This window comes from Muscardinus avellanarius, assembly GCF_963383645.1.
Source record: "Muscardinus avellanarius genome assembly, chromosome: 4".
NCBI lineage: Eukaryota > Metazoa > Chordata > Mammalia > Rodentia > Gliridae > Muscardinus > Muscardinus avellanarius.
Genome location: NC_137789.1, coordinates 66,155,099 through 66,170,572, shown reverse-complemented (window position 1 = coordinate 66,170,572; position 15,474 = coordinate 66,155,099). Strand labels below are relative to the sequence as shown.

Here is a 15,474-nt window from a genome sequence, read left to right as displayed (position 1 = left end):
GTATCATGTCAGGCACTGTGTCTTAGAGTAGGTATACTATTACCACTATCTTACTGATGAAATAATTGAGACTTTAAGAAGGTAGAGAGGAGCTTAAGTAATAGCTGGTAAGGAGTGAAACCAAGATTCTTACCAAATCTAGCCTGAATATGAAGAAAATTGGCTCGAATGACTCCTAACTGCTCTAATGACCTTTAATTTAGACATATAAATTATTAGCACACTAACATAGTTAAAACACACAATCCCACCCTACACTGCTGGACAAGAGATACTGAAAAATTTGAGTATCTCTTATTTATAGGACTGATCCTATAAGTGATAATCTACAATATATGAAGTTTTCCTCCTTTTTAAAACTATTGGAGCAAATTCATGCATATTATAAAAACATTTTTAAAACACAAAACCACATAAAATACAAATCACTGATTATCCTAGTAATAAAAATAACTACCATAAACATTTCTACATAGTATACACTCAAACATATTTGAAAAAAAATATATAGTCTCCATTTAGGATCTTTCTCATTTTACTACTTAATCTGAATTCAATTTGAGACTTTTTTTTAAAAAAAAAGCTATTATTTTAAAATATTTAAAAATATGTACAAATGTTTTCAATTATTAAACTGTATACAGTGTTCTTTCATATTTAACTGTCTACTTGGTATCTATTTTTATATTCTTTTTATTTATAATTCAGTTACATTTTTCATATTTTTCTATTATATTTGCCAGTAATCCATTACCTGTAGAGCATTGTAGCAGAAATGTAAATATAGCACACGTAGGACACAAGCCCCTATTGTCAAGAACCACTCAGCTGGCTAGACATTTGATGGGACTGTTTCATTACAGTGTGGAGCACTGTGGGATTAAGAATAAAAATGACAAATTGAGAGTCTGAAGAGCTAAGATGGAGTGGGTAAGCTGGGCTTCCACTGACCCAGAAGAAAGGACAAAGGTGTACAGGTTAGATGAACAGGGCTGAGACCCTCAGAAGGTGTGTGCTGTGGCAAGGCCAACAGGTGCAGTGCACAGAGCATTTTCTGTTTAGTCTGGAGGTGATGGGGCTGGAATAGTCTATTTATTATATGGACTAAAAAAAAAGGAGGGTTTTCTAGGAAAAACACTCAGAATATATAACTAAGGAACAGATTTTTTCTCTTGCAAATGCAAGGGAAAGGAAGCTAACACTTCTCAATGCTGGGCGACACAGGGAAGAAGATAAACAAGTTGCAGGGGTAGCCAGAGAAGGATGCATCTGGAGGTGGGACTGGCTGCGAGCTGGGAAACCAGGCTGAGTGACAGCAGAAATGGACTGAATTCAGTGGACGGGAGATGTTGTGAAGAAAGAATTCATATGACTCATGGGCTGGAAGTAGTGAACTCCAAAGCAAAGTCTGAGTAGGCAACTGCTTTGGGATGGCTGAATTCATTTAATACATTCAGATGGGAATGACATGTAAAATCTAAATGAAATCTAAATGAAAATATCTGGAGCTCTGGGACCAAAAATAGAGCTACCCACAAATCTTAGCAGAAATGACAGTGAGAAGTGTGACCTATGCGTGATTACTTTATCAAGAGTAGGCTGCATTGAGAGAAGTGGGTACCATGGCCTAAAGGAGCACATGGTATTGACTCTTTAGAACTAAAATATTTCTTAAAGGGAACATGACGACATTCTTCCTTTTCTTCTTTTCTATAGAAAATTTCCAAAGCCCCTTACCCTGCCCTTCCCTATCTGATATTCTGTATTTAGCCCTTCAAGTTTCATATGACACCCATCATATGAAAAGCTGGACACATGAATACTCTCATGTAAATGAAATTTTGCTGAATTATTAAAAAGGATGAATAATCTTCTCTAGAATTTAAATGCTCATAGCCTCTGAGGCAACTGAAATGCTTCTAGGAATTTACTCCAGACACACTTGCATATGCATGAACCACATGAAAACCATTCAGTGCAGAACAGTTTGTAACAACAACAAATACTTGAACCTACCTACATACTACATGTTTAGCCCTAGGGGGCTGGTTAAATAAGAGCACATCCACATAATGGAATGCCAATACAGTCATTTAAAGGGATTAGAGAGGCAGAGCTATGTATGTACTGATAGAGATAACTTCCAGGACAGATTACCAAGTGCAAAAAGCTGGTACAGAAGCAAGTGTATAATTATCATTTGTGTTTAAAAATTGATCTGTGCGGGACCCAGTAAGACGCTGGGTTCTGGGCAGGGGTCGTGCACGGGGCACACCAGCCGGGGCCCGGGTAGCGGGAGCCCGGGCCCCGGGCCGAACTTCGCGTAGCACACCAGACCCCTGGAGAAACCGGGCCCAGAACAGAAAAAGATAAAGAAAAATATCAGAGAGGAGGTAAGAAAGCCGTTATGGATGCCAGGACACTGGAGATGCAGAAAAAACTTATCTAAATGCATTGGAACTTATGGAAAAATTCACCGTGAAGAGGACTGCTATTTCTCTATATTGTTAAGAATCTCAGACATCACCTGTAAGGAGAGAGTTTAGCGGAGACCAAGGAGAAATGCGGTGTTGAAAGAGTTCTCCGCGATGGTGGTGGAGACTTGTATTCAGGAGAAGCAGAAACCGGATCCAACCAACTTTATTTTTTTGGAGAAATTACACCAAATGTCGAATGCTACCATCAAGCATGCTTAGGAACACTGGACAACATTCAGAGTGGAAAAAGAGCCTGGGAAGGATTTGAAACGGTGGAGGCAGTGGCAATGCCAGTGGCCAATACTCAGGGGAGGCAGAGATCTGATACATTACACCTGGAACCTTTGAAATAATAACCACAGAGACAGTGATTGGAACCTGCTGAGGGGTTAGGCGGGTGCCGGGGCCAGTGGCCGACATCGGAGCTGCTGTGAGGCAAGGCCACTACTGAGGCCTCCGTGGCCGGGATTGGAACCTGCCGAGGGGTTTGACCGATGCTGGGGCCAGCGAGGCCGGCATTGGAGCCTGCCATGAGGCAAGGCTTGTGCTGGGGTCTCCGAGGCCAGGATAAGAGTCTGCCAAGGGGTTAGGGCGGTGTTGGGGCCAGCGAGGCCGGTATCAGAGCCTGCCGTAAGACATGACCAGTGCTGGGGCCTCCGAGGCCGGGATTGGAGCCTGCCGTGAGGCAAGGCCGGTACTGGGGCCTCCTAGGCCGGGATGGGAGCCTGCCTTGAGGCAAGGCCGGTACTGGGGCATCCAAGGCCGGGATAAGAGCCTGCCGAGGGGTTAGGCTGGTGCTGGGGCCAGCGAGGCTGGCATTGGAGCCTGCCGTGAGGCAAGGCCTGTACTGGGGCATCCGAGGCCGGGATAAGAGCCTGCCGAGGGGTTAGGCCAGTGCTGGGGCCAGTGAGGCCGGCATCGGAGCCTGCCGTGAGGCATGACCAGTGCTGGGGCCTCCGAGGCCGGTATCGGAGCCGGATGAGGGGTTAGGCCGGTGCTGGGGCCAGTGAGGCTGGCATCAGAGCCTGCCGTGAGGCAAGGCCGATAATGGGGCCTCCAAGGACAGGATAAGAGCCTGCTGAGGGGTTAGGCTGGTGCTTGAGCCAGTGAGGCCAGCATCGCAGCCTGCTGTGAGGCATGGCAGGTGCTGGGACCTCCGAGGCCGGTATCGGAGCCGGATGAGGGGTTAGGCTGGTGCTGGGGCCAGTGAGGCCGGCATCAGAGCCTGCCATGAGGCAAGGCCGATAATGGGGCCTCCGAGGCCAGGATAAGAGCCTGCTGAGGGGTTAGGCCGGTGCTGGAGCCATTGAGGCCAGCATCGCAGCCTGCTGTGAGGCATGGCTGGTGCTGGGGCCTCTGAGTCCAGGATCAAAGCCTGCTGAGGGGTTCACCAGTGCTGGGGCCAGCGAGGCCAGCACTGGAGCCTGCCATGAGGCAGGGCCGGTACTGGGGCCTCCGAGGCTGGGATTGGAGCCTGCTGAGGGGTGAGGCCAATTCTGGGGCCAGGGAGGCTGGCATCGGAGCCTGCCGTGAGGCAAGGCCGGTGCTGAGGCCTTCGAGGCCGGGATTGGAGCCTGCCTTGAGGCAAGGCCGGTACTGGGGCCTCCGAGGCCAGGATAAGAGCCTGCCGAGGGGTTAGGCCGGTGCTGGGGCCAGCGAGGCCGGCATCGGAGCCTGCCATGAGGCAAGGCCGGTACTGGGACCTCCGAGGCTGGGATAAGAGCCTGCCGAGGGGTTAGGCCGGTGCTGGGGCCAGCGAGGCTGGCATCGGAGCCTGCCGTGAGACAAGGCCGGTGCTGGGGCCTCCGAGGCCAGGATAACAACCTGCCGAAGGGCTAGACCGGTGCTGGGGCCAGTGAGGCCAGCACCGGAGCCTGCTGTGAGACATGGCCAGTGCTGGGGCCTCCTAGGCCGGGAACGGAACCTGCCAAGGGGTTAGGCCGGTGTTGGGGCCAACGAGGCCGGCATTGGAGCCTGCCGTGAGGCTAGGCCGGTGCTGGGGCCTCCGAGGCCGGGATTGGAATCCCGCCAAGGGGTTAGGCCGGTGCTGGGGCCAATGGTCAGCATCGGAGCCTGGCGTGAGGCAAGTTCAGTCCTGCTGCCTCCAAGGCCGGGACCAAAGCCAGCTTAGGGATTAGACTGGTGCAGGGGCCAGCGAGACCAGAACTGGGGTCTCCCATAAGGCAAGGCCACTGCTTGAGCCAGTGAGGTCTGGATCAGTCTACTGAGTAGCCAGGCCACTACTGGGACCATCAAGAGTGGGATTGGTACTTGCAACGCAGCATGCACAGAGAAATATCGCAGAAAATATAAATCAGACGCTTCTCTTAATCAGCAATAACTAGGAGGAAAAGGGCAACAGGAAGAGGTTGAGCTATAGAAAGGGCCCTATAGTGAAGCAACTAATGTGACCAATCAGAGGGTATGTAATACTGGAGGACGGAGCCTCTTTAAAACGCAGGAGGTACATAAACAAATGTATCAAAGTAAATCACCAAAGAAGCGTGGGATGGAGGGAGGGGGAGGGAATGGGATGGGGGCTGGAGAAGGGCTAATTGGATGATGTGTGCTTATATATCCTCTCAAGTCTTGTACTCCAATGTGATTGATATATGACTACAATGCACCAATTTAAAAAATAAATTAATAAAAAAATTGATCTGTGCTTCCATGTGCATATATAATTTCTAGAAAGTTTGCATAGAGATACAAATACATCTCAAATTAAAGACTTCAAACAGTAGATTGGATGACCTAAAAAGATCAGAATGGAGATGAAATCCAATTCAAGAGCTGGCCTATTGAAGTGATCACTAACTATTAATGAATGAATGAATTTGTGACCTCTCTATCCAATTTAAAGAAACCCAAGTTTAAAACATTAGATTGTATTACAAAGATTACTCTTATTTTATACAAATAGATTGTATTTTTCTCCTGAATAAGTTCAAAATCAGGTTCTCAACCTCATTTTGAATTTTAACATTTTGATAAAGCTTTTGTCATTATACAGAATATAAATGTTTGATATTTTCACCCTGTTTTATTCACAAGAGATTTATTTTTAAAGAGTTCTCTGAAAACTAAGTACTGCGAGTTTAGTAAGGCCACTCTTCCTGTAGAAATGAAAACTAGATATTATTAATGTTTTGATTTCTTAATCATACATATGTCTAATTATTTTACTCAAGCCATGTTGTATTAGGAAAACATAGTGAAAAAGTCTGACCTTCTTATCTTTGAGGAAAGTATTCTTATGATATGCAGTATAGAGTTAAATTACTTAAAAATCCCTGGATTATATTGGCAAAGAAAATCAGGATAATAGAATAGACTTTAATTGACTGTTAATAACATAGGCAAGGAGAGGCATTTTCTGTTTTTTTTGTTTTTGGCTTAAAAAAACTACTCTCTCCAACAAAATAACTCAGCAAACCAAGAGGCAAGCTAGGTGGTTAAAACTGATTTTGCAGAAATGCAAATGGTTTGATTTTGCAAAACATCTTAGTGCATAAATGTGCAGGACTTCACTGGTTCACTATTCTATTTAGTAATTTAAATTGCCCAGTAATTATAGTATCAGAATTAATATTTTTAAATTTTTAATCATAAGTTAAAGGAAAAAGATACCTACATAATTATATATCTACATCTCAAAAGGAAACACAAATTATGTGCTTTAATAAAAACATACATTTTTATAAATCAAAATAAAGATATGTAGATGAAATTTATAGTTTGGAGAAACTCTGTTCTAAATCTCATTGCCAGAGGCAGTAACTGGATTTAATTCCTAGTTTGATCTCTTCCTAGCTGTGGGATTTGGGTAAATTATTTATCCTTCCTGTGCATCAGTTTTCTTATCTATAAAATGAATATGAGGAATTAATGAAATAATGGATAGGAGTGCCTAGAAGAGGGATTGGAAGGTAAGAGCTTTATAATTAGCAGCAATTCTTGTTACACATTATCATCGTTATCCTGCTATAGCATGGATAGCTATCTCTTCATTGACTTCATTGGCTTGAACATTTATATGATATTTACATAGGGCAATGTGGAGTTGTAGAGCCCTTTTCCTCTAAATTAAATATTTCCCCTAAGTTAAATATTAAATATTCTCTACTTTTGTGCAGAACTCCATTTTAACAATACTTATGATCTATTGTGAATTATTAGATTATTGTCTCTTCATACATTTACTACTATTTAAATAGCAGAACTTTAAAAAGGCTAGACAAAACATTCTCTTCATTCAAATTAGAAAATAAGCCAGGCGTGGTGGCGCACGCTTGTAATCCCAGCATTAAGGAGGCTGAGACTGGAGGATCACGGTTCACGGACAGCCTCAGCTACTTAGTGAAACCCTCCACAAGTCAGTGAGGCCCTGTTTCAAAATAAAGAATAAAAAATAGGCCAGGGGGTGTAGCTCAGAGGTCGAATGCTCCTGTGTTCTATCCCCAGACCCACAAAAAAAAAAGAAAGAAAGAAAAGAAAATCATTCAATTTATTAGAAAATTATAGGATAGATACATAATGGAATTCTACTCAGCAATAAGAACAAAATTTTATCATTTGAAGGGACCTGGAAATATTATGTTAAGTGAGATTAGCCAGTCACAGAAAGTGACGAGCCATATGTTTTCTCTTATATGTGGAAGGTGGGGAGTAATAAGGAATCAGGAGAGACTTTAGAAATAGAGGGTTTAGAAACCCCAATGGTGTGATGGAGGGGCTCTTGGGGAGCGTGGCAAGTGGGAGGGGAGAGACTTAATGAAGGAAAAATTTTCGCTGATGTAATGTACATATGGGAAGTTATCAATGCCAATCTCAATATCATGGTGGGGAGCGGGGAGGGAGCTGGGTAAGCTCACCAAGTGCTGGTGCATGTATGTCCCTGGCACTCGGAACTACATTATAATGTGAAGCTACAATACACATATAAAAGTGTGTGTGTGTGTGTGTGTGTGTGTGTGTGTGTGTGTGTGACCTGTCATTCTGAGTAATATCATATCTAAAATGTTTGCAAAATATTAGGAATTGGGGCCTTCTGACAAATCTGCATTTCACACACACAAAAGGTCTCATGGTGCAAAGTGCTTGTTCACATCAGATGGTTTAGGGCTCTTATCACCTATGGTCATCCACAAAATCAAGATGAAAGCCAAGAGGACTCATTTATAATAAACAATTTCAGAGATACTTTTTTGTTTTTCTTGCAATTAGCTGCCTACTTTCTTGGTGTGCGTCTCATGGAAAAAAGAGTATTATGCCCAAAGACAAATAGTGGAAATAATTTGAACTGTTCTTCAAAGACAGAAAATATGCTAGTCCTACTACTATTTCCAATTCTAACATCAAACTCAATTCCTTTATGTTTTTTGTGTTGTGCTCACTGAAGCCAAACTTCTAAGAAACATACTTCTCAGGTTAAGGAAGGAACCCACAGAAACTGTGATAGAGCCTCTGCATTTGTAATTTGTGACCTCCGCTCTCTGCATTTGTAAATGATAACTTTTTTATTTCTCCTTCTCCTACCACAAGCCACACTCTGGCAACTTTCGGTGAATATCAGAGGAAGAAGGGCCAGCCTGGAGGGCAGATTCACACCCTGGCCTCTGGCCACATGGGCAAGAAACTCTGCTCTTCAAGGGCACTTTGTGAATAGGTGCAAATCTGATCCATGTTTTCCTGGTCACCAGGAGGTCCTGACTCACAGAGGCTTTCCCAGGAAGACAACTTAAGTCTGGAGTCCCACCAAACATTTTCTTCTGGTCTGCAAGATTGAGTCTGGGGAATTCCAATTTAGTCTTGGAAAGGTTTTATGAAGATAGGCAAGAGGGTTAACAGATGTACCCAGTAACAGTTGTGGCTGGCCAGAGTGAAGGGGGAGAACTAGTGCTTAAGTGGTAAATCCTGCTGGCTATCACGCACTAGCAGACCTGAAGGCGTATGGAACTTCACTGGCACACTCTGGGTTTATGGGGATATAAGTGAAGTCACCTGTCATCCACACAAGTAGAGTCAGTGCCTATGATTTTATTGGAGTTCAGAGGCATCCAGGGTGTGTTCAACCATTTGCATAAGACTATCAGAAGGTTGGCTGTGTAATACTTAATGCTGCATCTGGAACTTTGTGCTAATTCTAGTATATACCGGAATACCACGGGAGAGCCTGATTGTAGTACCCTTTATGGAAACATACCAGGACTCTTAAGAATGACTCTGTGGGGAAGGAAGGAAAAATTACACAATTGGTTAATCTATAAAATAATTAATGTTCTTGGAGAAGCAGAGACTACAATTGTATCAAGATTTGGTCCACCTTCTATGAATATCAACCATTCTTTGCGTTCCCATTCTTTTCTAGGATCACTTGATGCTGGAGTTCTACTTGGCCCTTTCTGTACACATTCACAGTCTGTTTCTGAGAAATAGGCCTTGTTTGAACAACGTATCAATGAGAAATTTGAGGGGGACAAGATGCATCCTCCTCCAAGGCTCACCTTTTTTGCCCCTTGTTCTTCTTCTACACCATCTCCAATAACAACATACACTACTTTTCTTCCAAACCTTTGAATTATCCTCTCAAAACAGCTTTCCTTTCCTAGGGAACAAAAACAAATTGCAGATAATATAAAGTTTTTATATAAAATGTTTTTCTTATGCATCTGTTTCGACTTTTTCCCACTTGTGCAACTAAGAAGAAATTGCTTTTAGGCTACTAGATAGTATGTGAAATAGCACCATAATTAAAAATTATAAATTAATTAGCAATGTGATAGCCTGTCCCTTGGAAATTGACAGTTTACTCTTTCCCCAAGGACTTGTTTATTAAAAAGTTTGATGTAGTCAATCACAGTATAACAACTGAAGAAACAGAGTATTGTTTTGAACACTTTTGATCCTTTCCCTACAAGCTGAGGCTAAACAAAGGCATGCAGTCCTGGCAGCATATTTAAATTTGATTTTAATAATGTTTCATAATATATCAACTCTGAAAGTAATACTTGATCCAAACACTATTGAGAACGATTAAAAAACCAAACCAAAATTGGTTTTGATATAGCAAGAAAAATAAAAACAAAAACAAAAACTGGAATTAGTTTATCCCTTCAGTTTCAGGTTGAACTGAAGTCCCCCCGAACCTAATGTGCTTACTTAAAATAGTCTCATAAAAATTCTCCTGAAACAAACATCAGGTAATTTGGGGTACTATAGTGAGATCATGGCTGCTTTACCCAGGCATCTCATGTTCAATAAAGCACTTTCCTAGAGGAAAAATGGGATAAAGGTAAGAGAAAACCTTTATCTGTCTATTATCTTTCCCATGTCATGACTCAGTTTGGGCTCTTGGGGCGGCTATACTCTCAGCACATCCCTGTAGTTAATGCGGGCATTGTTTCTTCTTAGAGAAGAAACTGGTGCTCCAAGCCTCTGCCTGACAATGGGGTCATTTTACTGGACAATGGGACAGTTTATATTTTTCCAATGTGAACGGCTGAGAGAGGCCTGCACCTCTTTCAAATAAGGATCAGATATACACATGAACAAATTGCTTGTTTGCTTAAACAAATGTCTGCTTTATATTTGTATTTTGTACTAAAATCTCTCGTTTGCATCTGACAGAATGAAATAGAGCTAGCCTTATTCAAAGGATGCAATTTTAATGCTTCTTTAGTTGCCCACTAAACTGTGAAACATTAAATCACTTTTAAAAACAAATACAAAATGTAGTTTTCATTGCAAAAATATACAACCAAGTACTTACATGTCAGGAAACTACTTTTCCCTCCTTAAGAGGAAATGCATACTTTTGCAAACTATTTTTTTATGGAAAAAGATAGGTAAAATTCATTGTTTTTTGAAGTTGTGGAAAAAACAAATTTTTGCCTATGTACTGTCTCCTATAGGTGTAATTATAAGTTTTGGACCATGTAGAATTTGTTGGCACTAAGTATTAAGAAAAGGAAACTGCTCTTTAGAAGTTAATTAGAAATCTTATACAATAATTCACTTTGATGAATCTATTTTGTGTGAAAGAGCATATCTCTGCTAAAGGAGAGACCAGTCATCTAGCACTTTGGCATTTGTCTACAATAAAAATCCCTGGATTTTCTGTAACAATTTTCTAATATATAATATATTACATAACTATGTCATATGCATACATATTTTTTGTATGTGTGTGTGTAGTTGGATGCTACAACTAGCAATGACCACAGGATTTTCAATCTCTACTTTTCTTATTAAGAATGTTATAGAAATGTGAAACACTACCACTGGTTTTGAGATAATTTTCTACCATCGCATATTTTTTAAATTTTAATTTCTCTTCTGTACTGAAGAAAGTTAAAGTCTAGTGTTTCAAACAAAATGCCCACTTAAAAATATTTAATGCTTACTGAATTGCCATTGCAATTTCCTATTATATTACCATTTTCAAATCATCTGGGATTAAACTTCAACGCATCTGACATGTAATACACTGCTGTACTTTCCTTCTGGGAGGCTGAGCACTACCCTTTCTGTACTAAATGCTTCTTTGGAATTTCTCCCAACTTTCATGTGCTAATAAACTTTACCACAAAACACAATATAATTCCTGTTTATCGATATAGATGAAAATAGGATTAACACATGACTTAATGTAAACTGATTGCTCCTTTTATGGAACATGAGAGCATATAAAGTTTCTGGTTATAATGGGCTACTATGAAACTGACTTACTATGTTCTTTTTATACGTATTTTCAGCATTCTGTCTTTGGCTTTTCTCAGGAAGCATCACTCAAACTACAACTTGAGAGGTCTATCTGAATACCCCATAGGTTCTTCAGACTCAACGCTGATATGATTAAGCATAATTTCCCCAGAAGTTAATCCTGCACTTCTTACCCAGATGCTTAAGAAAAACCTCTGTGTTAGCCTTCCTAAAAATAAACAGGGATTTACTTGTCTGTTCCATTCAAAAATACTTTTTGTAGTACTTTCTATGTGCTGAGCATTGTAGCTACTATGATGAGCCATAGTCCTCAAGAATATTAAGGTCTGGTGGGGAAGTCATTCTATAAACATTAATTATACATATAATTCCTTAGTGACTATTTAGGAAATATTTTAGATAAATATATGTATAATGGTGCAGGGAGATGGAAGTGAGATCTATAGGGATTCCATTTTCCCCCCTTTTTCATCAGATGGAGTTGAGCAGCCAGAATTAGCCTTCTTCAAGGATGCTTACGCCATTGGACTAACTAAAATAACATTCAGATCCTTAGGCCACTGATGACTAGACCCAAGTCGTCTTCTTCAGCTTCCCATGAGCACGTTAACTACTCAGGCTCACAAGATCCTCAGTAGGTACATATTTTAGTTCCTCTGTCTCTGATCTCATAGCACATCTGTCTGGTAAACTCTTACTTATCCTTCTATACCCAGCTCAAATGTCATTGTGTTTTCTGCTTTCACTAACACTCATTATCTGCCTCCTCCTGGCAGGAAGCAAACATTTTCCTTGGCCATGTGTACATTCAGGCACTTAACAGGAACCTCTAGGGTCTGGGAAGGAAATGAATTTTAGAATCGGAGAGACCTGTGACTGACCCTTGATCAGCTATTTAGATGAACAGTGTACTTATGTCTTGGAGCTTTAGTTTCTTTGTTACAAAATATAAAGATGGACTGAAATATGGAATGCTTAGTTACAGTTCTGGACATGTAGTAGATACTAGAAAATGCTTATTTATATATTGCTTTATTATATTGGACTATAGTTATTTGGATGCTTATTCCCCCTGAGAAAATGGACCATGTCTTCTTTTTATATCTACTTTTATTCTGTCTTAGTTTGTATTCTAAATTTCATTTTAGTCTCTTCCTCCAACCATGTTTCCTTCTTGCAAAAAGCTTAATTTCTTTTATATCCTCCATGACAAAAACAGAAAGTGAATTACTCATACATATTAAATTAATAAACAACTGTCAACCCCATTTCCAATAATAATAAATATGCTTTTAGTGTTCGTTTCTACTTTATAGAGTTTTATGTTACTATTAATTTTAATTTATATTTTTGTGGATATTGTCTAATAAAATAGAAATAAGTTACTTTTATCTAAAATGCCCAGGTCTTATGTCAATCAATGAAATAAAATTTTATGAGTTTAGCTACACAGATTATACTTTATATTTCTCTTAATGCCTAAAACAAATTTTAAAAATAAATTATTCTTCCAGTTTCCTGACATATCTAGTGTTCTGAAAAAAAGATTTCCTTTACTGCTTTTTACTTTTACTAGCCTGAAAAGAATTGATGAAAATACAATGATAAAAGCACAACTCACCTATTTTAGTTGCACTGTAAATATTTTCTATTGGAAATACAATTCCTAATCCATACAGCAGGACTTTAGCCAATGCTGGGATGAGCTGAGTCGTTGTTACTAAAATATTCACACAGTTCGTCCTATGAAAACAGAAAGAAAAAAACTGTTGACAAATAAACCTCCAAAATGGGGAGGCACAAGTAGTGTGGGGTCACACAGAGCCCTTGCGGAGCGCCTCACCGGGAGTGGATGAGTGAGAGTGCTTTTAGGGCCAGGGTCAGCCACGAGTCGGTCAGTGCCTCAATCTCAGCCCTCAGCTGCAGCCAGGCTTCTCTCTTAGCTGGACCAAGCAGACCTGGGGGTTTAAAAACACAGGTAAACTACTGTATTCTCACCAACAATGTTTCTTTGGCTTTGTAAATAATGAATACTTATTTATTTATTTGTGGAATTGGGGTTCCTGGAAGCCCTTCTACTTCTGGGCTACACTCCCAGACCTATTTTATACTTTTTTATTTTTTGGAAACAGGGTCCCTTAAGCCAGCACGTCTGGCTTCAAACCTGCGCGATCCTCCTGTCTCCGCCTCCCAAGCGCGGGGATCACAAGCGTGCGCCACCACGCCCGGCAATAATGAGTATTTAATATCACTATCAACCTCACCTTCACACTTTCTAGCATACAAAGTAATTTTCACGTATTATCATTCAGTTGATAAATGTGTTTTTAGTTTATGGAGAACATCTATTGATCATTCCTAGCATCCTGTCTTCTGGTGATAGAAGCCATCACTTCTCTTAGGGAAGTCTATTCTCCCTCATTCCTCCACCCTATAGATTGAGCAGAGTGGACCCTACCTTCTGGCTGCCAAGAGAAGTGTGTGACTTTGGCTTAGCTAGTGAAAATCAGTCCTAGAACTTCTGCTGAGTCTATGGAAAGATCTCTCTCTCTCTCTCTCTCTCTCTCTCTCTCTCTCTCTTTCTCTCTCTCTCTCTCTCTCTCTCTCTACCAGTAGATGCTAAACTGGCAGGGCATATACTTAGATCTATTGTTGGCCATTTTATCACCTCCTGAGTGGCTTAGGGTGATTCTTATCCAAAGGAAAGCATAGGTCTTCCCAATGGCATCTAAGCAACTAGATGTCACCATGTTGGAAACCCACTCTTCATTTTTAAGTCAGGCTATTTCCTTTTTTCCTCATACCATTTTGACCACTGAACCACAATGAAATGATCCAACCTAAGGCAAGCACCCACCCGGGAAGGAACACAAGCATCCACCATGTGCTTTGGTAAGGGTTACTAAGCCCACTTGGTTGGAAGGACAACTGAAAGTTGGAGAGGCCACACTGGCCCAGGTCATACTACTAAGAAGCTCACCAGGATCGCTGACTCTAGTGGGATACTCTCACCAACTCTTAGCAGAGTAATTTCCAGTTGGATGAAATGACCCTGAACAGTGAGACACAGAAGGTAGTGGTACATTTAGCTACACCAAGGCACACGCGGCAGTCACTTGCCTCCCACGTTGTTTTTGTAGGTGTTGTAGATTTCTTTTACTCGCCGGTAGCGAAAGGCCAGCTTTCTCATCCAGTCCACGCCACCCCGGACACCGGTGGCCAGGCATAAGTTAGCACTGGTGGCTGCCGCAGGAAAGCCATCTGTTCCAAAGTTATACGTGCTATTTAGATGCAAGAAAAGTTCAGAGTTAAACAAACAGAAAATTCATATTACTAGCTAAGCAATTAAATCGTAAAAGGGAGGCAATCGGGGTGAGCTCCCACGTGTCCCGGGCTCACCTCAGGTCTTGTCCATTATCATCCGAAGAAACGTCGTCTATATGAACTTGATCACATTCCTGAAATGTAACCAACACAATATGACTCAATATTTTTTAAAGCATCTTTTTTGTTGAAAGCCACATATCACTATTTAAAAAACACTTTTATTGCAGCTGTGTGTATGTGTGTGTGTGTGGTTTTTTTTTTTTTATTATGTGAAGCAGCAGGTGGCAGTCTTGTTAAATTGCCTTTTTTACCTTACTTGGGTCCTCTTCTCTAAGAAACTAGCAATGTCATCAAGGACTACTGTTACTCGGCTCCAGAGAACACATTCTTGCGTTTAGAAAGGAAAGTGGTTGAAAACAATTAGCATATGTGTTCCATAAACCTCAGGTACCTTAAGACATCATGCTGCTCAAAGCTGATTCAGTCAGTGTCTAAGCATAACTGAAACCAGACATTTTGGTAAATGTAACATGCTAGAAAAATTAAACCTGATGCTAACTGCCAATGAAATTATGACCTCTGATTGCTGTTGAGCCACACACCAACACAGCCTGAGGCCAGCGCGCTGAGGAGCCCAGACAAAAAATCTGTTATTGGTTTGGTTTGCCATTTATTTGAGAGATGTGAGGTTTATTCTGTGTGTGTGTGTGTGTGTGTGTGTGTGTGTGTGTGTGTGTGTAGGATTTTTTTAAAAGCACAGGAGACTTCAAAACCTAAATAAAATAATCAAACCATATGCTGTTTTTACATCTTTTGAACTTTTTTACTTATTACTGTTTTACTGGTATTACATATTCCTTTAAATATTGAACTGATGAGTTTATTATAGCAAGGTGTTATTTTGAACAGACCTTATTTTTTAAATCCCAAGCACTATGTAAACTGT

At 41.0% G+C, this 15,474-nt stretch overlaps 1 protein-coding gene across 8 annotated transcripts in view; it reads right to left on the bottom strand.

Annotated features, from left to right (window-relative positions):
• Window positions 1-15,474, bottom strand: part of EYA1 (EYA transcriptional coactivator and phosphatase 1) — a gene marked incomplete at both ends in the record, with an annotated part of 350,889 nt that overhangs the window by 2,131 nt on the left and 333,284 nt on the right. For all 8 annotated transcript variants that reach the window (XM_080694448.1, XM_080694452.1, XM_080694453.1 and 5 more), the window contains 5 exons: window positions 8,984-9,084; window positions 12,823-12,944; window positions 13,045-13,159; window positions 14,322-14,482; window positions 14,601-14,659. In XM_080694448.1, the coding sequence (XP_080550574.1) occupies window positions 8,984-9,084; window positions 12,823-12,944; window positions 13,045-13,159; window positions 14,322-14,482; window positions 14,601-14,659 (558 nt within the window). The remainder of the gene's footprint in view (window positions 1-8,983; window positions 9,085-12,822; window positions 12,945-13,044; window positions 13,160-14,321; window positions 14,483-14,600; window positions 14,660-15,474) is intronic.